Source organism: Pelodiscus sinensis, chromosome 1 (assembly GCF_049634645.1).
Source record: "Pelodiscus sinensis isolate JC-2024 chromosome 1, ASM4963464v1, whole genome shotgun sequence".
Taxonomy (NCBI): Eukaryota; Metazoa; Chordata; order Testudines; family Trionychidae; genus Pelodiscus; species Pelodiscus sinensis.
This window is the reverse complement of record NC_134711.1, coordinates 48,833,237-48,857,144: the sequence shown is the minus strand read 5'-3', so window position 1 is coordinate 48,857,144 and position 23,908 is coordinate 48,833,237. Positions and strand designations below refer to the sequence as shown.

Below are 23,908 nucleotides of genomic sequence, written 5' to 3'. Positions count from 1 at the left end.
TCCTAGTTTGAACTAGCGGGGTAATGTAGGCATACCGCACTTGCAAATGAAGCCCGGGATTTGAATTTCCCGGGCTTCATTTGCATAAGCGGGGAGCCGCCATTTTTAAAACCCCGCTGGTTCGAACCCCGTGCAGCGCGGCTACACGGGGCTCGAACTAGGTAGTTCGGACTAGGCTTCCTATTCCGAACTACCGGTACACCTCCTTGTCGACCGCCCAGCTAGCTGCGCCCGCCCCCACACCCCTTTGTCTCCGTGCCGCCCGTTCCCCATGCCGCCCCTGCTCCCCTGCACCCCGGACCTCCTGCTCTCCCTCTTCCCTGCGACTCACTGGCTCTGCACCGCCCTTGCACCCTGCACTCTGCTCCCCCCGATCCCTGCCCCCCAGCTCTGTGCTGCCTGTTCCTTGCACTCTGCCTGTTCCCTGATCACTCTGCCCCTCCCGTTCCCCGCGTCCCATTCCCCGTGCCTCCACCGCACCCTGCTCCCCCCGATCCCTGTGTCCCTCTGTGCCTCTTGTTCCCCGCGCCACCCCTGTTCACCCCCATTGTTCCCTCCACCCCCTGGCTTTGTGCTGTCCCTGCACCCTGCTCCCCCTGTGGGTCGGGAGTATGGGGTACTTGTCCATAGGGAGAGGCTGGACAGGGCAGGGAAAAGGCTGTTGTGACCCAGCAGCAGTGAAAGGGGGAGTTCATTTGAAGCACCTGTATCTTTATGGAAAAAAACAAATGAATATGTTATTTGCTATTTATAGGGCTAAAATGCCTGGACAAAAACGAAAACAAACAAAAAAAAAACCCAATGCAAAATGCAAATGTGTAAAAGACAACAAAAAAGGGGGGGGCGGCCAAAAAATGTTTAGCTTGGTGCAGCAAAAAACCTATAGCTGGCCCTGGGGGAGGGGAAGGGTCTGGGATGGGCTGGGGGGAGAGGAAGGGAGGAGAGGGGAGGGAAAAAATATGGGGAAGGGGCTTGTGCGGAGGGGAGGGGAGGAGGTCAGGAGGAGAAGAAGAAGATGAAAAGGGAAGGCACCAAGGGACAGGGGTGCAGGAGAGACAAATCCCAGGGGGGCAAGTGCAGACAATGAGGAAAAGGGCAGGAGGGGAGGTGTCAGTGGGAAGGGGGACAGGGTGATGCTGGGAGAGGAGAGGGTAAGGGCACTGGGGGCTAGTGGGGGAAGGGGGAAGTGCTGGGAGAAGGCTTGAAAGAAGGAGTGGGCATGAGGAAGGCAGATATGGAGCAAGGCATGTGTAAGAGCACAGGGGCATGAAGGGAACAGGCAGAGGGTGGTGAGGGGGTGGGTATCAGGGAAAAAGAGAGCAAAGGGAGCAGGAGCAGAGAGGGAAGTGGGAGGCACCAGGAGGGTGCAGGTGCCAGGGGGTTCTGGGGGTGAAGCAGAAGGGCAGACACCTGCAGGGGAGGGACCAGCATCAGAGGAGAGAGGCAGGGCAGGTGTGTACAGGAAGGTGTTAGGAGCAGGGATGAGGAAGGGTAGCTCACATGATCAGAGTGGGGCTATTGGAGGAGTGGGCACAGAGTGTTGAGAAGGGCTAGTGGAGGGGGGCAGGTCTCAGAAGGCTGAGGGCAGTGAGAAGGGCAGGAGTCAGGACAGCAGAGGAGGGTGAGGGGTTGGGGGGCAGCAGGTTCCAGGGGAGCTGATGGAGCAAGGGGAGGAGACATGGCAGCAGAGGAAAAAAGTAGAGGTTTATAAGATATTTATTAATAACTTATTAGTAATTACTGTTCTTATTCTTATTAGGAATTTATGCTATTAAAAAAAACTTTTTTGGGGGGAGGGTGGCGAGTCCCTTTTTTGTCTGGCAAGTAGGGTTTTCCATAATTTTTTGCGCCCTGGGTATCCCTAACCTCTTTTTATCAGATGCAGGGAATGGGCATCAGTGGATGGATCACTTGGGGTGTGTCTACACAGCACCATAACTCAAAATAAGATACACAATTTGAGCTATGCAAATTGCTTATCTTATTTCAATGCTGTTTCAAAATAGCTTATTTTGTCATTTTGGTGCTGTCTACACAGTGCCAAATTTCAAAATAAAGAGCTATTCTGCAATGCCCCTTACTCCTCACAGAATGAGGTTTACAGGGACATTGGAATAGCAAGCCCAAAATAACAGGCTTGCTGTGAAGATGTGGGATAGCGATTTCGGGATACTCCGGTATCCTGAAATAGCATTGCTTTGTAGATGTATCCTTTGAAACCTCATTCATTCCCTCTGGGGCACCTGGAATTGGCCACTATCAGATGACAGGCCTTTGATCTGACCCAGTATGTCTGTTCTTATATTCTTATGTTCATAACTGCCTCTGGCCTGTGCATTGGTATTTGCCTGTCACTATCCTACCTAAACATTGGTGAAATGTGATCTTTAGAAGTTGGCTTTAGAGTGCATATCAGTGAGACATAAAAGTCCTGGTCCCTAGAGACAGAAACTCAGATCTCTGCTAGTATATCACTAAGTTGGGGTGGAAGTGAAATCTGTAAATGTTTGCCTACTTGATATATAGTAACCCCCTCAATATCTCTCATTCTCCTGGCCCCCGTCCAAAAGATTCATTTCAACTCTGAAGCTGGTTTTAGCTGTGGATCAATCTTTTTTTTTTTATAGTTTTTTGAAAAGGTGTATTACATTCTTAAATCATCCTGTTTGCTTCCATGCATGTGGGAATAAACACCAACAGGAACCAAATTTAAAATTCTCCTTAAATGTGAATAGACCACCTTCAAGGAGAATTATTGTTGCTTAGTTCTAGAGGTTTTTGACCCTAAAATCTGTTTGACTAGTGACTTGAAACCAAGCCATATAAAGTGATAGGTCAGTAAGTTATCTGAATAGAATGGTTCTATAGTTTATGCTGAAGGTAGTCGTGCATTGTGTTACAAGATAACAAAGAGTTCCAGAATGGAGCAATGAATGGTGAACCTAGAGAAGGAACAGGACAGTTACCAAGAAAAGAAGCAAAGCTGTTACACTTGCAGGGATTCAAAAAGTGTGAAGTCTTTCTATTCAAACCATGAAGTGGCATCAGCATATTTGATAAAGTTAAATAAAATTGTTGTTGTCGTCTTCTTGTTCCTATTTGTGACGGGGCGGTGCTGCCCCGCACTGAAACCCAAAGGCTGTGTCTAGACTGGCAAGTTTTTCCGCAAAATCAGATGATTTTGCGGAAAAACTTGCCAGCTGTCTACACTGGCCATTTGAATTTCCGCAAGAACACTGACGATCTCATGTAAGATCGTCAGTAGTCTTGCGGAAATACTGTGCTGCTCCCGTTCGGGCAAAAGCCCTCTCGTGCAACCCTGTCTGATGAAAACCTGGGAAGTTGGATGGTGGAGAGACAAGAATTGGAGAAATGTTGCAAGACTTTGATCACAAAATGACCCTGACATACTATTAGAGCGGCCCTACAACGCAATAAATATAATACTAACTTTAAGAGTTCATTTAGGTGCAGATACTGGCCTAAAAATTTGGTTAGCAATATTACTGGGAACATAGCGATATCACCGTGAATCAAGCCTAGTTTAAGTTTTAGCAGGAGAAAGTGTTTTATTGTTGTTTCTGACGTTAATGCCTTATAATTATATTCCCTTAAAATATGTCTCTTTCTAGATACATTTGTTTTATTCTCAGATCAAAAGTAATCCAGTGTAGTGGATTGGATAACTCCATTTTAAAGTAGCAAACTGTTGTATATTGATCCCCTTACATGGGCAACTGACCCAAAATACCTGAGAAGGCAGACACACAGGAGAGGAGTTTGGGATTGAGAGCATGTTGTTGTCACCCTGCAAATAATAACATAGGTTGGTGAAAATCAAAGTCTGACTGGAGTTTCCTGACAGGCTGCAGCTATACACAGACACTTCAAGTGTGATCTTCATAATGTTTGTCCATTTTTGAGAGGTCCAGGTAGAGCAAAACATTGTGAGGTATCTTAGGGTGTAGAGAAAGAATGTCACAGTACATCACTTGTATGGCTTGCACCCTCAAATGTCATAGCCACATCACCAGTTAGAAATATCACTTTTTTTTTTTTAAGTAAGGTGGCTGTTAACCAGAAAAGGATCAGAAATACTTTGTCCAGAAACTCCTCCCAGTCAATCTTTAACCTCCAAGGAAAGCTCTGGATTTCAGTTGTTGTTATTTATTACTGCTAGCTGTTGTTTGCAGACCAGTTCATTGCAGTAAACATATGCAACAATTCTTTGTACATACAGACTGCAAATTCAACACAGTAGATTGTTTCTGAATATGACAAGGTAGAGGCACAAATACTTTGTAACTATTGTTTTTTTCACATTACCAGACTGAAATTGTTGCTTATGACTGATAATCCTGATTGCTATCTAATTTATGAAGGCTGGTTGCTATGGTTACTGCTTTATCTAGAAACTAGTGATTTTGTGAATAGTTACAATAAAGCTAAATTAGGGAATGAATAATCTGCAGATTTAACATTGCGCTAAACAACTACATTTATTTCTGTCTCTGTATTTGAGCAAGTCTTACAAGTACTGGTTTCACAGCAGGCTTCTGAGATGATACATTGACATGGAGTCATTTTTGATGAACCAGGCTATTATAAAAAGAGATCTCATAATGTTACAGACAGATATAAGTATATCAGACTAATAATAGAAGTATCAAAAGAGCTGAAACATTCCTCTTTTCCAATATAATTCATTATATTGGAACATGATTCATCCCTTTATTACTTCAGTTTTGATCTAATGGCTCAGTGGACAGTCTTTAAAGCTATTTCCTGATAGCCTCTCCATGAATTTAGAAGTATTAAATCTTACACTTGACATATTTCAGTGTTAAAGGGTCAGGTGGCCTTTCTGCAGTTATGGAAGAAATACACTCCATTGGGAACTGCAACTAGAAAATAAAAACTCTAAAGCTCTTTGGGGGCAGAGACTGGTGGGTTTTTTTTGTTTTTTGTTTTTGTTTTTAATACTGTGTATAGTACCTAACAAAATGTGACTCTGATCACAGATTGGTGTCACTGGTCCTACAAATAATAATAACAAATAACATGTTTTTCCTTGCTAACATAGCAAAGTGGGGAAAAAAGGATCCAGAAAACTCACTGAAGTTTTATGTTAGTTCTTCTTAAAGTGCTTGTTCATGTCCATTCATAGTAGGCGCATGTGCTTGCCGTTTGTGTCCATGGAACTTACGGGCATTCCCTGTGCAACCCCAGGTGCCTTGTTCAGTAGCTGGGTCATTAGAGGTGGCATCAGCCTCCAGCTCCTGGCACCTGAGGTCTCTGGGGCCACCACCCCATCAATCAAGATGGAGGTAGCAGAACAATGTTCTGACCCCACCCCCGTTACCAGAGGAAAGTCCATCAATACAAGCATCCTCCTCTTCATCCCTAAATGAGGCTCTAGTGGGGCTCCCACCTGTAGCCCCACAGGATGACAGGAAGGCACATCAAGATTTTTTTGTAGAGTGGCCTTTCAGTTAAAACTCCAAGCTGAGGAACCTGGAGGAGACTGTGGACACTCTGTGGTGCTCGGACAGGTGGCCCCAGCCAGAGTGACCTTGCCCCTGCATGATGGTGTCATGAAGATTGTCAGACTACCTCATTCCTCCCCCCTTGGCAGAGCATAAGTACTTTGTTCCCACCAAAGGGCATGAGTACTCATATAGTCACCCACCCCTAGTACTCTGGTTCTGGAAGTGGAAGCATCAAGGCCAAGTTAGCACCACCCGAAAGAATAAGGATTTTAAGAGGCTCGATTTATTTGGCCACAAACTTTATTTCTCTTCCAGCCTCCAATTTTGTGTAGCAAATCACCAGGCCCTGATAGTTTTATCATAGCCCACTATGTGACAGGCAATGTCCAAATTCTAGCTGGCCCTGCCTGATGTTTCTAAAAAGGAGTTCAGAGCTCAGTCCCCCCCCCCCCCCAACATGTTTTATGAAATTGGCTTGTGAGTATAAATATTACTGTGTCGAAGATGCTTTGGACAAAATGCCTCACATAACCTATCAATCTTAATGTTACTGTCTGCTGGATCTGTATATCTTATTTGGGTGCATGTATCATTCTTATATGAAAAGTTAGAAATATGAGGTGTGAAATTGTTTATAGTTTTAAATATGCAAATGTAAGCCCTCAATAGTGCTCCCTGGAAGCCTTACTGACTGGGTGATCAACTTAATGACTTGAGAACACCCTTGTTTGTCCTTTTAAGTCTAAGAAGTGGTTGGCCTTAGGAAGACATGTGACCATGCCACCTGATATTAGGGTACCAGTTTGACAAGATCATTTTCCATGGAAGGTGGAGGTAGAGATTCTTCTCACCCAAGAAGAATCTATATATAATCGGCTGGCCTGAGGAAGAGCCTGACATACTAAGATACAAAGGGAACTACGGGAGACCCAAGTCAGAGTAAAGGATCATCTTTTGACTTGAAGACTGTCCTGAAATAAGAACAAGCTCTTTACTGTAAGGGACTGCTTATAAGCTTTTTAGTGCATTAGAATTAGCTATGCATTTTCTTTTAACTTTAATTCTGCAATTTCCTATGCTCTGTTTTCACTTGTAACCACTTAAATCCTACTGTTTGTACTTAATAAAGTCACCTTTGTTTACTATTGAGCCCAGTGTAAATAATTTTTGTCTGAGGGGAGTAATCTTATGTGCTTGTTTTCTCTTTCATTGATAAAGAGGGTGAACATCCTCATAGGCTTTCTTTGTGTAAACTTTTAGTCAGAGGAAGACGGATTTATTTGGGGTTTTGATCCTTTCTGGGGGCGGAATTTCTGGGTGCTGTGCTTCAGTGTCTGCATTGCTCTTCATGAAAGGCAGTTACTCCAAATTTGTGCCTTGTCTTGGGGAAACCAGAGAATCTGGTCCAGCAGACCACGGTGGTGGGGAACCCCAAAGAGTAAGGAGGTGAGTGTGAATGGCATAATCAGCACATCAGGAAACACCCACATGGTGCCATCTGACCTCATTCAATCACAATCTCATGCTCTAGTTCACATCTATCATGGAAGTCAGAAGAGAGTCCAGAAGACTGAAAAAGGGCAAATATAGTGCCCATCCATAAAAAGGGAAATAAGAACAACCCAGGAAACTACAGAATAGTCAGTTTAACTTCTGTCCCAGGAAAGATAATGGAGCAAGTAATTTAGGAATTCATCTGCAAACATCTGGAAGATAATAAAGTGATAGATAACAAACAGCCAGCATAGCATGGAAAAGAACAAATCATGTCAAACAAATCTGATAGCTTTCTTTGATAGGATAACAAGTCTTGTAGATAAGAGAGAAGCGGTGTACATGGTATACTGAGACTTTAGTAAGGCATTTGGCACGGTCTTGCATGACCTTCTTATCAATAAACTAGGCAAATAGAACTTAGATGGGGCTACTATAAGGTGGGTGCATAACTGTCTGGATAACTGTTCTCAGAGAGTAGTTATTAACGGTTCACAATCATGCTGGAAGGGCATAACAAGTGGGGTTCTGCAGGGGGTCTGTTTTGGGACTTGTTATGTTCGCTATCTTCATCAACGATTTAGATATTGACATAGAGAATACGATTATTACGTTAGCAAATGATACCAAGTTGAGAGGGGTTGCAAGTGCTTTGGAGGATAGGGTCAAAATTCAAAATGATCTGGACAAACTAGAAAAATGATCTGAGGTAAATAGGACAAATGCAAAGTACTCCACTTAGGAAGGAACAATCAGTTTCAGACATACAGAATAGGAAGTGATTGTCTAGGAAGGAGTACTGCAGAAAGGGACCACAAGCTAAATATGAGTCCACAGTGTGACACTGTTCCAAAAAAAGCAAACATGATTCTGGGATGCATTAACAGGAGTGTTGTGAGCAAGGAACTGAGATTAGACGGGGTCCAGCAGTGCATTTTATAGGACAGCATGTGTGTGTCACTTGCAGCGATGTGGGAGCTGGTTCTCCTACAGATACTACTGAGTGAAAATCTTCCAACACTGTGGCATGTGTCAAGCACACACACCTGCTTTGAATGGACTTGAGCAACAGATCTTGAAGAACACTAGCTATGGAAACCAGTAACTGACTTTTCAGCATGGAGGGGTTTGCAGGTGGCTGGGACATGGACCATTAAACCTGTACAATGGGGAAATCCACAGGGTACTCTTTACTCAACACCACTTAACCCAGTCATTGAGAGCTCATGTTTCATTGGATAGGTGTATCAGTACAGTATAATTCATGGGAGGGTTGTGTGGAAAGAATAAAAGAGAGATTTTTAAAAAGGCAGCAACAAATGAAACAAGGTGGAGAAAAGTGGGGGAGGGTACAAAAGGAGAAGAGGGTAGAAAGCAATGCAGTGAAGGCAATATTCACATCGTCCTGCATAACTTTCTTCTGGTATAGTACATATCTCCCTCCAGCCTTGGTAGTTTTGAAAGTGAATCCAGAGAAAGCTGGAGGCTCGAAATGCATAGCTTCCTGATATTACTTACAAAATTATGGTGCACAAAATAATAGTGGGAAGGCAGCAGACACCATCAGGGCAGCAAGTACCATAGGCAAAGAGGCATGGCTCCTCCCATGCTCCATTCCTAGGCCTCTGCTTCCACTCTGTGACCCAGATTCAGGACTGGAGAGACTGCGGTGGTAGCAACTGTCCTTCCTCCCATGGGCTCTGGCGGGGAGGGCAGAAGGGATGGGGCTTTGGGCGGAAGGGGTAGGACTGGTGGCTAACCTCCCCCAGCCAGCTGTTCTTGTGCTGTGCATGCCAGTAGCCAGGGATTACTAGACTAGATTCCAGTGAATCCTGAAGCCCATAGTGCTTTTAGGTTTCCAGTGCTTCTCCTTCATGCAGAGTACTTGTAGAGTTTTTAAGATATGTAGTGTCCCCTGTACTCAACTGATCCTGCAGCCCTCTTAGGTTCAGAGCTGGGTTGCCTGAGTCATCTGCTCTCTAATCTTCATCTTTTCCAGCTCCCCCAACTTCCCAAAATGATTGCATTTGGCCTAGTGTTCTGCAGGAATCTGTAGTAGGTCCTGTAAACTTTAGGTCTGAGAGAGATAAAGGGTACGGCTAGACTGCGAGGTGATTTCGGGATCCCAGAAAAACTCTGCCGTGTCCAGGGAACGTGTTTGCACTTCCTCTTTTTTTGGTGGAAGAATAAATGTGCTCTTTCGGAAGCCCTTGTATTCCTCGTGCTGCGGCTTCCGAAAGAGGGTTTTTTTCCCAACATTTGGCCCAGTCTAGAAGGGCCAAATGTTGGAAAAGCCTCTTCTGACAAAAGAATCGGAAAAAGGTACACAAAATTTGGAGCGCATTTTGCATACCCTTTTCAGACAAAAACTTGTAGTCTAGCTGTACGCAACATGAGAAGGGGAGCAGGAATCAAGATATGGAATAGGGATGTAAAATCCCATTGAATCAGTTAGCTGCTTAAACCAGTTAAGAGGGATTCCCCTGGGTCGGGGGGGCTGTTCCAGCCTGTAGGGCTGCCCAGCTCCCAAACTACGGTGCTGCCACTTCCTCCAAGCTGTCTCCTCTCCAAGTGGAAAAGTCCTAGTCCTATTAATCTCTCCTCATATGGCAGTCTTTCTGAACACAGTGTTCAAGATGTGGGTGTACAATGGATTTATACTGAGATAAGATATTCTCTGTCTTAGTCTCTCTTTTAATGATTCCTAACAGTCTGTTTGCTGCTGCTTTTTTTTTTGTGATTGCTGCTACGCATTGAATGGATAGAGAGCTAAACTATTCTCAATGACTCTAAGATCTCTCTCTTGAGTGGTTATAGCTAAATTAGTCTCCATCACTTTGTATATATTGTTGGGATTATTTTTTCCAATGTGCATTACTTTGCATTTATCAACATTAAAATTCATTTGCCATTTTGTTGCTCAATCGCCTAGTTTTGTGAGATCCCTTTGAAGCTCTTCACAGTCTTCTTTGGATTTTACTACCTTGAGCAGTTTTGTGTCATCAACAAATGTTGCCACCTGTTTACCCCTTTTTCCAGCTCATTTATGAATATGTTGAATAAGTCACCCAATCATAAGAATGCCCTCATAACATGGTGTGTCTCTCATAACAATGTATTTCAGGAGAAAACTAACTCTGGTACACCTATGCTGCAATGTAAGCCTAGGGTTAGAGGAACACATGTGAGTTGATTCTAGAGTCCAGAGCTTGGGCATCTACACTGTTTGTCAACCTGAGGTTAATAACTGTTCTGACCTGGGCCTAGGCCTGGACCTGGGGCTTCAACATCCACAATGCAGTACTCACACCCAAATCTAACCAACCATATCCCAGTCTTCCTAATACCCTTCCAAAATGTGGTTGCTCTTGTGCTTTGTTCATGGTGCAGCATGTGAAAACTTGACTGTCCATAGGAAAAGAAAGTCAGTCCATATGAGTGTGGGATGCACTTGGCAGACTCTCAGAGCATGGATCCAAGGGGAGCTGTGTCTACACTGAAGAGCAATAGGACTTGAACTCTGAATCCAAGTTTGACTTAGGCTTGGACCCTCCATCCCTGTGGGATCCTGAGACCCTGAAATCCAGCCCTGGGATAGTGCTGTTTGTAGATAAGAATGGGTGGAAGGTTAGTCTTGAGTCTGAGTTCAAACCCTGGGTCATGCCATCTATGTCAATCTTATCCATGAAAAGGATATTGTTTTAATCAGTAACCTCAAAAAATATAATATCTTATTTTCAAAGATGCAGCAGTTGTGCTATGTGCAGTCATATGTGCAGTAAAAGAAAAAATATTCCCAATTAAACAAATAACTTTTTCATTAGGATTCTGGTGAAAGGTTCAAGTACTTTGTGGTGAACAGGATGTATGTTCTGTGCAAAGTCACTGGATGTGGCAGTGCTCTGGCAGAAATTTCTGTGGCATCTTCAGAAAAAAAATAAAATAGAGAATTTTATTAAATAAAACATGAAAAATAATATAATGAGGCAGTTTATACCACTCAGAGCTGTTGTTTCAGCTGGTCTGCAAACTCAAGTAGATCACATTGCATGGGTTTACAGTTTGAATATATTTGTGTCATGATGGCTACAAGAGGGAAGGCCAGCACCACAACAAAGGCAGATAAAATTGTTTGGGTTAAATCAACTGTGCATGTCCATACTTTCACATCATTGAAGTTCTTTTAAGTTTAACTCTGAATTTCCTGATTTTGTCCTTATTTTTGTTACTACAACATTCTTGATTTTTTTTTTAAATCTTTATGTTATGGATATGTCTGTCAAACTTAACTCCAATTTAGCAAAGTTTTTCATCTGGAAAATAAAAATAAACATGATTTATATTATCTTCTGTCTAGTTTAGTACAAAAATTAAGTTAAATGACCATACCAAAGAGCAGCACATATTAACATTTTTATTCCTGGGACTCCATAAATAAACAGTGAGATTAAAGTGGATAGGGAGGATAGAAAGTGCAACATTTGACAAACAAAAGAATACCATGAGGTAGTAAAACAGAGGTTTTCCTGCTGTGGTCCACAGACCCCAGGAGTTCTATAGACTATTTAAGCAACCTACCAAATATGGTTACTATAGAACAATGGTTTTCAACCTGAGGGCCGCAGACCAAGGGGGATCTGCAGACTATATGTAAGAGTTCCAAATGGGTCTGCACGTCGATTCAAAACTTTTAGGGATCCAGAGAAGGTTGCAAACCACTGTAATAAAGCATAAATAATGTTTGTAATTAGGTTAGGTACACATATTATAGTTTGTTGTTTTCTATCTGAACTGTGAATCTATTGAAGACCCAGCATGGAGAGACTTGATGACGTATAGGTCTTTTCTCTTTCTAAGTTCTCTGATACGTTAGTTCGAGCTAGGTAGGCAAATGAGGGCAACCAGAGTTGCAAATGAAGTCTGGGATTTAAATATCCCAGGCTTCATTTGCATGTTCCTGGGCGCCGCCATTTTTAAATCCCCCTTAGTCCGAACTAACTGCCCGTGGCTAGACGCGGCAGTTAAATGTTAATTTGAACTAAGTCCTTAGTTCGAATTAACTGTTACTCCTCGTGGAATGAGGGGGATTTAAAAATGGTGGTGCCCAGGAACATGCAAATAAAGCCCAGGATATTTAAATCCCGGGCTTCATTTGCAACTCCGGTTCCCTCATTTGCCTACCTAGCTCGAACTAACGAGCTATGTATAGATACCCATAGTAATTAAATAAATTGACAACTATCTTTATTTCACTATGATGTTGGAACATTGTTGTGCATGACACTTAAAACCTGAACATGACTGCCTCCAGGAGAGTTAGTCTGGTATTGCACATGCAAGTTTATTCAAAATATTTATATTTTAGAGCTGTCCTTTATGAGGCATACGACTGCACGCACGCGCACACACACACACAAATAAATAAAACATTATAAAGAATGCCAAATATATAGAATACTTGTGTTGCGGCTTATAACAAGCTAAAACCTGAAAAGAGAACATAATAAATTATAGAACATAATAAAAGAGAACAAAATAAATAGTATTAATTTATAAAATTAATAAATTATTAAAAATCACAGTAAATATTAATCCAACTTGCAGTATCATGTTTTTCTTTTTGAGTAGGACTCCCTATATCTGAGTTGGCATTTTTTGTGTAAAATTAAGAACATATTTAGTCTGGTTTGGGGACAACTTATGAGGAGAATTGGAGGGAAGTGAATCAATATAATGGCAATAGCTTCTATGAAAAATGTTAAGTGGCTTTTTTTTCTCATAAATGTCTTACAGATTCCTGTGGTCTCTCAATGTTCCTCACACAATAATGAAAGTCAACTTGTTGGCTGGAAGTTCATTAATGTCACAGTTGCCACTTGATCGTAAGAGCATTGAAAGTGTTTTAACTACTTTGCTGCAATGATGTGCCTCTTGAACCTTCTGTGTTTAATATTACTCCTCCAGTCATTTTGTAAATATAGTTCTCCTTTCCTTTGTTTTTGTCAAAATGACTGAAAATTGGTTAAAAAAAGTCAAGCCAAAACTAAACATTTCCTTTTGACATTACAAAATATTTCAGTTTTTTGTTTTTGGTTTGGTCAAAGCTATTCAATGAACTCAAAGGCTGCGTCTAGACTGGCATGATTTTGCGGAAATACTTTTAACGGAAAAGTTTTTCCGTTAAAAGTATTTCCGCAAAAGCGCATCTAGATTGGCACGGATGCTTTTGCGCAAAAAGTGCTTTTGCGCAAAAGCATCTGTGGCCAGTCTAGATGCGATTTTGCGCAAGAAAGCCCCGATCGCCATTTTAGCCATCGGGGCTTTTTTTGTGCAAAACAGTTCTTCCCTGTCTACACTGGCCCTCTTGCGCAAGTATTCTTGCGCAAGAGGGCTTTTTCCCGAGCGGGAGCATGAAAGTATTTGTGCAAGAAGCACTGATTTTGTACATTACAAAGTCAGTGCTCTTGCGCAAATTCAAGCAGCCAGTGTAGACAGCTGGCAAGTTTTCTTGCCAGTCTAGACGCACCCAAGATGAATTAATAAATAGTTTCAGGTGGCTCAAAACTACATTCATCAGTGAATAAAGTATTTGAAAAATGTCATCCAGCTCTAGTTATAGGGACCCTTTGACATTATTAAAAAAAAATCACAGTGAAATAAAAAATAAAGCCAGCAGTTTTCCCTTTCTCTCAAACACTTCAAATTAAAACATGCCCAAAGTTTGTATCCTCCAGATACAGCATGATATCACCCAAAGCCTCTTGATTCAATCCAAATCCTCTTGATTATGATCTGCAATGTAACATGAAATTTCCTCTCAATGGGAGGAATTTTTATTAGCCATCAAGTGTTGGCAGCTTATTTTAACTAGATTGGCCACTGCTCAAGACAAATATGTTAATGATGAAGGGAAATGAATATTTTTCCTCCTATAGTACAAAATTAAATATTTATGGTGCCATCAGTCATCAGGATCATTTTGTTGGCCTTGTTTACACACAGATTTTGTACCAGTACAACTGTGTTAGTAAGGAATGTGGGTTTTCCCCCCCAGCATAGTTATACTGGAGTAGTCCTAGTGTGGATGCAATTATACTGTTTATAGTGCCTTATTCTGCACTAACTTATTTCCCTTCTTGTATGGGAATAAGCTGTATACTGGTATAAGTGAATTTATATTTGTGTACTGCATTCACACTGGAGAGTTGTACCATTTTAAGTGTACCAGAATAGTTAAATTGGTACAGCTTTTGTGTACACATAAACCTTATAATAGGAATCACTCTATTTTTAATGGACAATATTTCATTGTAACATAACATTATATTTACTTATTGCTAATTATTCAGTGAAATTCTAATTTCCGCCTCAGAGGTTTCTGATGACCTCTTCTCCTAGCTCTACCTCATCATTGTTAAGGATCTGCGTTGCTGCCACCTTTATTCTAGCTGAGGAGGGCTAAATGGAGCACCTTTCACATCCCCTTTAAGCAAAGGGTTCCCTGTAAAGAAGCATGAAAGATTTCTTACCAAGAATTCAGCTTACTAACTCTGCAGCGCTTTCAGCCTCTATTTGCTAGATCTGCCTGAGAAAAAAGTATGCCACTAGGCCCTATCTTCACCACAGAATATATATACAAATAGTTACAGATAGGTATGTAAATTCAGCATACATGGTTTACTGATCTACTGATCCCTATAGTGACTAGTTACAATGAAATATGTCTTCCAGGTTTAAAAAAAAAGTTTAAATTAATCAGACATTTGTTTTAAATTCAAAGATACTGAGCTAGGTTCTCCAGCTCCCTTTGTGTCACCCAGTTGGCACAGAGGGACCAGAAATCTCCTGTTACTCCCCAAGGGGCATTGAGCCAGTAGAGTTATCATCTGTGCCTCCCCCCATTGCAGATCCCAGCACAGGCAATATGTTGATGTGCAGGAATAGATAACGGTGAAGAGAGGCAGTAGCCAGAGTACAAAGAATTTTGGCAGTCCCCAGCAGATTAAAGGTCCTTATAGGGGACTTCCACAAATAAGCAGACTAGTTCATACCGAGTAAAAATGAAGAAAGGGTCACTTTTGCACCTATTTCATAAAGAACCATCCATGGCAGTTTATTTTTAATAATAATTATTTTGACATATATTTTTCTTTCAGTGCTTCCCTAGGGGTGTGTCTAGACTACATGCCTCCTTCGACGGAGGCATGTAGATTAGCGAGATCGGAAGAGGGAAATGAAGCCGCGATTAAAATAATCGCGGCTTCATTTAAATTTAAATGGCTGCCCCGATCTGCCGATCAGCTGTTTGTCGGCAGATCGGGGGAGTCTGGACGCGATGCCCCGACAAAGAAGCCTTTCTTCATCGACACAGGTAAGCCTCGTGAAACCAGGTTTACCTGTGTCGATGAAGAAAGGCTTCTTTGTCGGGGCATCGCGTCCAGACTCCCCCGATCTGCCGACAAACAGCTGATCAGCAGATCGGGGCAGCCATTTAAATTTAAATGAAGCCGCGATTATTTTAATCGCGGCTTCATTTCCCTCTTCCGATCTCGCTAATCTACATGCCTCCGTCGAAGGAGGCATGTAGTCTAGACACACCCTAGTAGAGGCTTCAGGTCAAAGGCCAGAATTTGATATTCCCTCCTTACAATTCCTGCACCTGATATTACCAAATTCAGATGCAAGGATAAGTTGGTCAGTCCGTTCTAAGTCAGATCTTCTCACAGTGGAAGAGGGCTATACTTTAGGCAGTGGGAACTTCAACTGTGTTCTACTGATGAAAGATAAATGTCTCTGTTCTCTGTGTCATAATGAAAATCTTTGTGGTCTCACAAAACTGTGAATTTTCCAAAGAATAACCTCCTCCTTTTGAAGATGAAACTCTCTTTATTTCTCCAGAGGACATACCCTGGCTCTTTTAAATGCAGACTCTGCTACTGTGTAAACTAGTTATCATTACTTCCAGTCGGTAATTTGTGCAACATAATTTTAGACCCCCCCCCCCCCGTCTGAATGTCAGCACCATTATGAACCCACTATAAAAGAAGAGCGAGACTAAGTTAATTTTTTCAGTATACTGGAAATTTAAGGTTATTTACATTCAGATCTTTATTTTGTATTCCCTACAGATTTTGTAAAGCAGCTCATGCACTTTTTAAAGAAACATTAATTCCAAAAATCTTTCTTCTAAAAAGAGTTGAATTATACTACTTACTGTTTCTTAGAAAATCTCTTCTTCCCAATTCAGCATGTCACAGAGACAAGAAAACGGACTTACTTCCTGGGCAGAAAAAGGGGTCCTTTATCTGCAGCACTCCAACCTGTTATCTTGACAACTCTACATTTGCAAGGAGGGCATCATATGGAAAGATATTAAAGGAATCTGGTTTAAAATTGAATGGTAATAATTACACAGATTATTGTTAGCTAAAAATAACCACAACCTACCCAGCCTAGTTCTTCTTCCATTACAATACTCTCGGTTCTTATTTTTATGAAGCATTTATACAACATTGTCAAAAGCAGCAGCATGAAGGAGCAGGAGAGGCTGGCACAAAGCAGCCTCTGCCCGTGGCAGGCTCAAGCCTGGGCTGTCGTGAACAGGGCTTGCTCCAGCCAGGCAGGCAACTGGGACTACCCCTGCTGTGGTTCTGCAGTTTAAATGTACTAAGAGTTGGGCGAGCAGCTACAGTGGAGGTAGTCAGGACTGAGCCGGGCTTGCTCGGTGTTGGCTCGTGCTAGGTCCGGGACCAATCCCCACTGGGCCTCTGCAGTTCAAATGTAGTAAGAGCTGGGCATTTAAACTGCAGAGGTGCAATAAGGTTATGTCCTGGACCCGAGCTGGGACTGAGCAAGCCCGGCTCAATTCTGGCTCGTGCTGGGTCCAGGAACTACCCCTACTGCACCTCTGCAGTTTAAATGTAGTAGGAACCGGGCTGCCTGCACTCTGGCTTCTACTACATTTAAACTGCAGAAATGCAGAGGGGGTAGTTCCTTGATCTGGCATGAGCTAGGATTGAGTGCCTTCCCTTATCGACTAATAGTGTAGTTGATAAAAATTGTATTGACTACATGATTAGCCAATTACCCAACATCCGTAGCTCTATGGCACCTTAGGGTACATCTACACAGCAGGACAAAAGTTGAATTAAGATACTCAATTTCAGCTCTATCAATTGTGTAGCTGAAGTTGAAATAGCTTAATTCAGCTTTTGATGTTCTCTACACAGCAAGAAGTTGAAGAAAGAACACTCTTCCTTCCACTTTCCTTACTCGTCATGAAATGAGGGTTACAGGAGTCAGAGTAAGAAGTCCTCCAGCTTGACATTATTTTGAGATAATGGCTTGTAGTGCAGATATGCATGTTGTTATTTTGAAAAATGTCAGTTATTCCAAAATAACGCTGCTATGTAGATGTACCCTTAGGCTATGTCTAGACTAGCAAGATTTAACGCATATACTCTAAACGCAAGAGTTTTTGCGTTAGAGTAGAACGTCAGTGTTCTTGCGCAAGAGTTTTTGCGTTAGAGTATTTGGGGAAGAGAGCGTCTATACTGGCATGTGCCTTTGCGCAAAAGATTTGCTTTTGCTCAAAAGCATCTGTGCCAGTGTAGACACTCTCTTGCGCAAGAAAACTCCAATGGCCATTTTAGACATCGGGCTTTCTTGTTCAAGAAATTGATGTTACCTGTCTACACTGGCCTCTTGCGCAATAACACTTGCGCAAGAGGACTTATCCCTGAGCGGGAGCATCAAACTATTTGTGCAAGAAGCACTGATTTCATACAGTAGAACGTCAGTGTTCTTGCACAAATACTCACGGCCAGTGTAGACAGGCGGCAAAATTTTGCGCAAAAGTGCTTACTTTTGCGCTAAATCTTGCCAATGTAGACACAGCCTTAGAGACTAAGGGTACGTCTACACTTGCCCCCTAGTTTGAAGGCAACTGAAGTTGCTAATGGAGCGCGAGTTAATTCGAGTTAAGGGGTTTTTCTCGGAGTACCGCGTCTATACGCGGCAAGTTACATCGGACTAGTCAATTTCCAAAATGGCGACTGGCCGCGACTATGCTTATCAAGTGCGGGATATTTAAATCCTACGCTTCATTAGCAACTTCGGTCACCTTCATTTGCCTCCTTAGTTTGAACTAGGGGGCAAGTGTAGATGTACCCTAACAGATTTATTAGGGCATAAGCTGTTGTGGGTATAACCTACTCCATCAGATGAATTGGAGTGGAAGTAACAGAGGCAGGAATATATATAAGGAAAAAGTTGCTTGTGTTAATGAGGCTAATCAAGTTAGAGTAGAAGTGGCCTCTAGACAGCATTTGATGTTGAGATGTGAATATCCAGAGAGGGGAAATTGCCTTTGTTGTATGTTAACCAGTTGAGACCCTTATTCAGTCCTAAATTGATTGTATTTAATTTGCAAATGAATTCCACTTTAGCTGTCTCCCTTTGTAATTGTGTGTTAAAATTCTTATGTACAAGAATGGCTACTTTCAGATCATTACTGAATGTCCAGGGAGGTAAAAATGTTTCCCTACAGGTTTATGTGTGTTACCTTTTCTGCTGCCTGATTTGTGTCCATTTATCCTTTGGTGCAAAGACTGTCCGGTTTGGCCAATATACATATGGCAGACAACATTGCTAGCACTTGATGGCATCTATCACATTAGTGGATGTACAGGTATATGAGCCCCTGATGATGTGGCTTATATGCTTAGGTACTGTGATGGTGTCACTTGTATAGATATGTGGACAAAGTTGGCAATGGGCTTTGTTGCAGTGATAGCTTTCTTGGTAAGTGTTTCTGTGGTATGTGTCAGCTTGGAGGGCTGTCTGTAGGCAAGGACTGGCCTGTTTCCCAAGGTCTGTGAGACTGAGCCATTGTTTTCCTGGACTGGCTGTAGATTGTCAGTGATGTGCTGGAGGGGTTTTAGTGGGGGCTATAGGTAATAACCAGTGGTATTCTGTTATTTAACTTTTGGGGCCTGTCCTGAAGCAGGTGACTTCTGGATACTCATCAGGCTCTGACTATCTGTTTCTTCATTTCCCCAAGTGGGTATTTAAGTTTTAAGAATGTTAATAAAGATCTTGTAGGTGTTTGTCTCTGAAGGATTGAAGCAGATATGGTTGTATCTTAGGGCTTGGCTATAGAGAATGGAAGGTGTAATGTGCCCTGTAGGTAAGAGTAGTAATCAGTAGGTTTCCAATATAGGGTGGTGTTTATATGACCATCACTTATTTGTATTGTAGTGTCCAGGACATGGATCTCTTGTGTGGCTTGTTTCAGGCTGAGGTTGATGGTGGAGTGCAAATTGTTGTAATCCCAGTGGAATTCTTCAAAGGTCTCCTTCTTGTGGGTCCATATGATGAAGATGTCGTCCATGTAGCGTAAACAGAAGAAAGGTGCTAGGGATCTGGAGCTGAGAAAACATTCTAGGTCAGCCATAAAAATGCTGGCATATTGTGGGGCTATGTGGATACCCATAGCAGAACTGCTGACTTGAAGGTATAATTGTCTCCAAATCAGAAATGGCTGTGTGTGAGGACAAAATCACATAGTTCAGCCACCAGCTGTGCCATGGCATCACTGGGGATACTGTTTCTGACACCTTGTATTCCATGCTCATGTGGAATATTGGTGTAGAGAGCTTCTACATCCATGGTGTCAAAGATGGTGTTTTCAGGAAGATTACTGATGCGCTGTAGTTTCCTCGAGAACTCAGCAGTGTGTTGGGGCATGTCTAAACTACATCCCTCTTTCGAAAGAGGGATGTAAATTAGGCAGATTGAAAGTGCAAATTAAGTGGGGATTTAAATATCCTGCATTTCATTTGCATAATCGCGTCACAGCATTCTTTTGAAAAAGGGTATTTTGAAAGTGAAACTGCCATCTAGACGTGGTTCTTTCAAAAAAAAATCTTTTTCAAAAGTTGAGGAGTACAGGATAAGGAGTACATTTCAAAAAGTGAGGAGTACAGGATCTTTTGAAAAAGGTTTAAAAAAACAAAAAAAAACGGGTGTGAGTGGCGGTCTCACTTTCAAAATACCCTTTTTCAAAAGAACGCTGTGATGCAATTATGCAAATGAAGCACGGGATATTTAAATCCCCGCTTCATTTGCACTTTCAATCTGCCTAATTTACATCCCTCGTTTGAAAGAGGGATGTAGTTTAGACATAGTATTTAAGTGCTGGTAGCATAGGGTGGGAGGAGAGTATCCACATAGATGGATAACCCTGCTGTATGGGTGCCAATGCCTGAGATGATGGGGCATCCAGGATTTCCAGGTTTATGGATCTTGGGTAGGAGATATAATACTTCTGGTTGGGAATTTCTTGAGCAGATGGTATATTTCCTTTTGATATTCCTCGATCAGAGGAAAATGGCCTGTAGAATGTAGTGTTGGAGAGTTGCCTGGAAGCCTCCTGTTCATAATCTGGACAATACATAGCTGAAGTCAGCAAACTTAGATCTGCTTACAGTGGTACCTACACTGCAGTAAGTCAACAACTGATGCTCTCCTGTCAACTCCCATTACTATTCTTGTTCTGGTGGAGTACTGAAGTCCACGGGAGAGCACTCGGTGACTAGACTCAATAAATTGATCCTGCTGTATTGATTGTTGCTTGTTGAGCTGACTGATAATGTAGACACACCCTAAGGCTATGTCTACAGTATATTATGACCCTTTCAATGGCATGGCTGCACCACTGCAGCTGTGCTACTGAAAGGTCTCCTATGTAGCTGCTCTATACCAGTTGGAGAGAGCTGTCCCACTGGCATAATTAAACCACCCTGATGAGTGGCAGTAGCTCTGTCAGCAGAAGAGCATCTACCACTGACAACATTGTCCACACCAGTGCTTTTGTTGGTGAAACTTTTGGCAGTTAGGGATGGTTTTTTCACCCCCCTGACCAAAATATTTTACCAACAAAAGTACTTTAAGTATTTAAATATACTTTAAGTTAAAAATGTTAAAGTATGAAGTAAATAGAAGGGCAACATCCAAGCTGAGCCTTAGTCCTAAATTACTATAGGGCTCTGCCTCCTGCACGTCTCATCCCCCTTAGAGCAACCCAGACAGACTGAGCTAATATTGGGATACCTCCACCCCTGCCAATCCTCCATCTGCCATGGGCAACACACTCGGGGACAGAGACAGGCCAGGGGTTGCTCTCAGGCTTCTCTCCCCAGGGCAGGTGGAGGGCCAGTGCTTCCCATAGCATCCTAGACACTTTCCTTGACCCAGTTCCATCATCTGGGCTAACCAGGGGGTAAAGCCTCAGGGAGAAGAGGAGGAGCAATGGGTGGGCTGACAGAGGAAAGAGGAGGAGCAAGGGTGGGGCCACAGTTCCAATGTTTGTGGCGCTCTCCCTTCTACAAAGGTTCTGGTGCTCCTGGGGTCCCCAGATTGGCTCAAGTGTTGACCAGCTACTGCTTGCAAGGAAATGCCAATGTAGGACTAGGAAACTCCATCAACTTTTCCTTCCAGAGTTTCCCTGAATTCTTCCATTGAGAGATTCTTGCCCCAGTGTGGAGCAAACTAGGGGAAAGCTCACAAATACTAGGAACCTCCAAAATCACTGCTTATCCTCTAGGACACAGGGGCATTTTGAGGAGTTCTGGTCCTCTGAATCGATTCTGGGTTGCTAGTATTTCTGCCTTAGCCTCAGTGGAGCTATATTACAATGTATTCCCTAGTTGGCCCTCACTTCCCACCCTCTAAGGTATGTCTGCACAATAGTTAAAACACCTGAGACTTACCCATATCAGGCTCAAGAGGCTTGGGTTAAGGGTCCGCTTAATTATGGTATGGACGTTTGAGCTTGGGCTGTGTTGTGTGTGTTTAAGTGCATCCACCAATTCAGGTCCATTTCTCCTGCTCACTCCCATGCCCTGCCCACACGGATTCCTAAAAAAGTACAGATATTGAGTGAAAGGCAATAGTGCACTCCTTTCTGCATGGAGAGGGAAAGATCCGTGTTACCTACAGATTATATATAGACTAAAATGGCTGCACAGGAAGATTTTGAACAGCATCTCAAGGTTCATGTAAGAGTTAGATTCAGAGTCAACATGCCAGTTTCTTTAGATTATCATTTCATCTGTGAAGCAAATGCGAAGGACCTTGCCTATAGCAATGGAAAGCAAAGTTGCCTTCATAGTTATTGGTGTAACAGTGCTATCATCTCAAATAGGTGTCACTAGATTTACATTTAGATTTGATTAGAAAACAGAATCATGTCAATACAATTGGAGCTTTAAGTATCACAAAAATAGCTGTGTTCTGTGAAAGTTAGTAATCAGAAAAAATGTACAGTTTAGCTCAACAGTGGAACACATACAGAATTATATGAGAAAATTCAGAAAACACTGCAACTAGCATGTCACGAATGCTAAACCAATGTTAAGGTATGAAAGAGAGCTTAATTTTGCACATGATTATATATTCCTTAGGCAGTGAGATTTCAGAGAGGATTCTAAGAATTACACGGGCAGCCTCCGAATGGTCAGCAAAAAAGATATCCAGTAACCCTGTGAAGAAAGGTTCAGAAATAACAGAAACATCAGCATCAACATCATCTGGCACCTCTGCATGGTAAAAATAATCCCTGTGCTATAGATGGGAAGTATTGTAGAATACCATACATATGGAGTAAAATACAGGACTATGTAGCACTTTAAAGACTAACAAGATGGTTTATTAGATGATGAGTTTTCGTGGGCCAGACCCACTTCCTCAGATCAAATAGTGGAAGAAAATAGTCACAACCATATATACCAAAGGATACAATTTTAAAAAATGAACACATATGAAAAGGACAAATCACATTTCAGAACAGAAGGGGGGGGGGAAGGAAGGTGAATGCCAGTGAGTTAATGATATTAGAGGTGGGGAAGGGTAGAAGTTTCTAATATCACCTCTAATATCATTAACTCACAGGCATTCACCTTCCTTTCCCCCCCCCCCCCCGCATCCTCCTTCTGTTCTGAAATGTGATTTGTCCTTTTCATATTTGTTCATTTTTTTTAATTGTATCCTTTGGTATATATGGCTGTGACTGTTTTCTTCCACTATTTGATCTGAGGAAGTGGGTCTGGCCCACGAAAGCTCATCATCTAATAAACCATCTTGTTAGTCTTTAAAGTGCTACATAGTCCTGTATTTTGTTTCAGCTACACCAGACTAAGACGGCTACATCTCTATCACTATTATACATATGGAGTGTTTCAAACATAGATTTCAAGTGCTTTATGACAAAAAGTTAATATTATTTTCAGTTCTTAAAAGGGAAAATGAAGCAGTGCGGTTCAATGACTTGTCTATGATCATACAAAAGTCTCTGGAATAGATTCATAGAATTTAAGGTCAGAAGGGGCCACCAAATCATCTAGTCTGACCTCTTCTGTCACAGGTCACCACTACCCAGCACTAAACACATCAGCCAAAATGATACCAAAGTACTAGACACCACAGGAAACTAGAGAATAGGAAGTGCCACAAGCAGAGAACAGGAAGACCTGAGATGCACCAGTGTTTGTTGCCCCCACAATGGCAGGGAATTGATTAAGTGAGAAATACCCAGATACTGTAATTTTAGCAGGTGACCTGGCTTCCACATGCTGCAGGGGAAGGCAAAAAAAATCCCACTGCTAATCTAATCAGGAAGAAAATTCCTTGCCATCCCCACAAATAGTGATCTGTTAGACTCTGAACAGGTGAGCAAGAACCAGCCTGCCAAGCATCAGTGAGAAAAAATAGATTTCAGATCTCTTGCTTCAGCCCATTCGTGCATATGTGCATCTGGTGCAACCAACTCACGATTCTCAGAAATTGTGGGTTTATTTTTGGTTTAGAGATATAAAATCCCATTTAATTAGTTAACTGATTAAATGTTAAGTTTAACCATTTAACTG

At 42.2% G+C, this 23,908-nt stretch overlaps 1 protein-coding gene across 11 annotated transcripts in view; it reads left to right on the top strand.

The window, feature by feature from the left end:
- Nucleotides 1-23,908, top strand: part of LOC102446356 (uncharacterized) — an 83,687-nt gene that overhangs the window by 38,933 nt on the left and 20,846 nt on the right. For 10 of the 11 annotated variants that reach the window (XR_012904030.1, XR_012904027.1, XM_075929653.1 and 7 more), the window contains 3 exons: nt 12,777-12,865; nt 16,231-16,383; nt 22,448-22,589. Coding sequence is in view for 9 of the 11 variants with exons in the window: in XM_075929653.1 (XP_075785768.1) it covers nt 12,777-12,865; nt 16,231-16,383; nt 22,448-22,589 (384 nt within the window). In the remaining 2 variants the exon portion in view is untranslated. The remainder of the gene's footprint in view (nt 1-12,776; nt 12,866-16,230; nt 16,384-22,447; nt 22,590-23,908) is intronic. The other variant, XM_075929656.1, reaches the window with a different exon arrangement.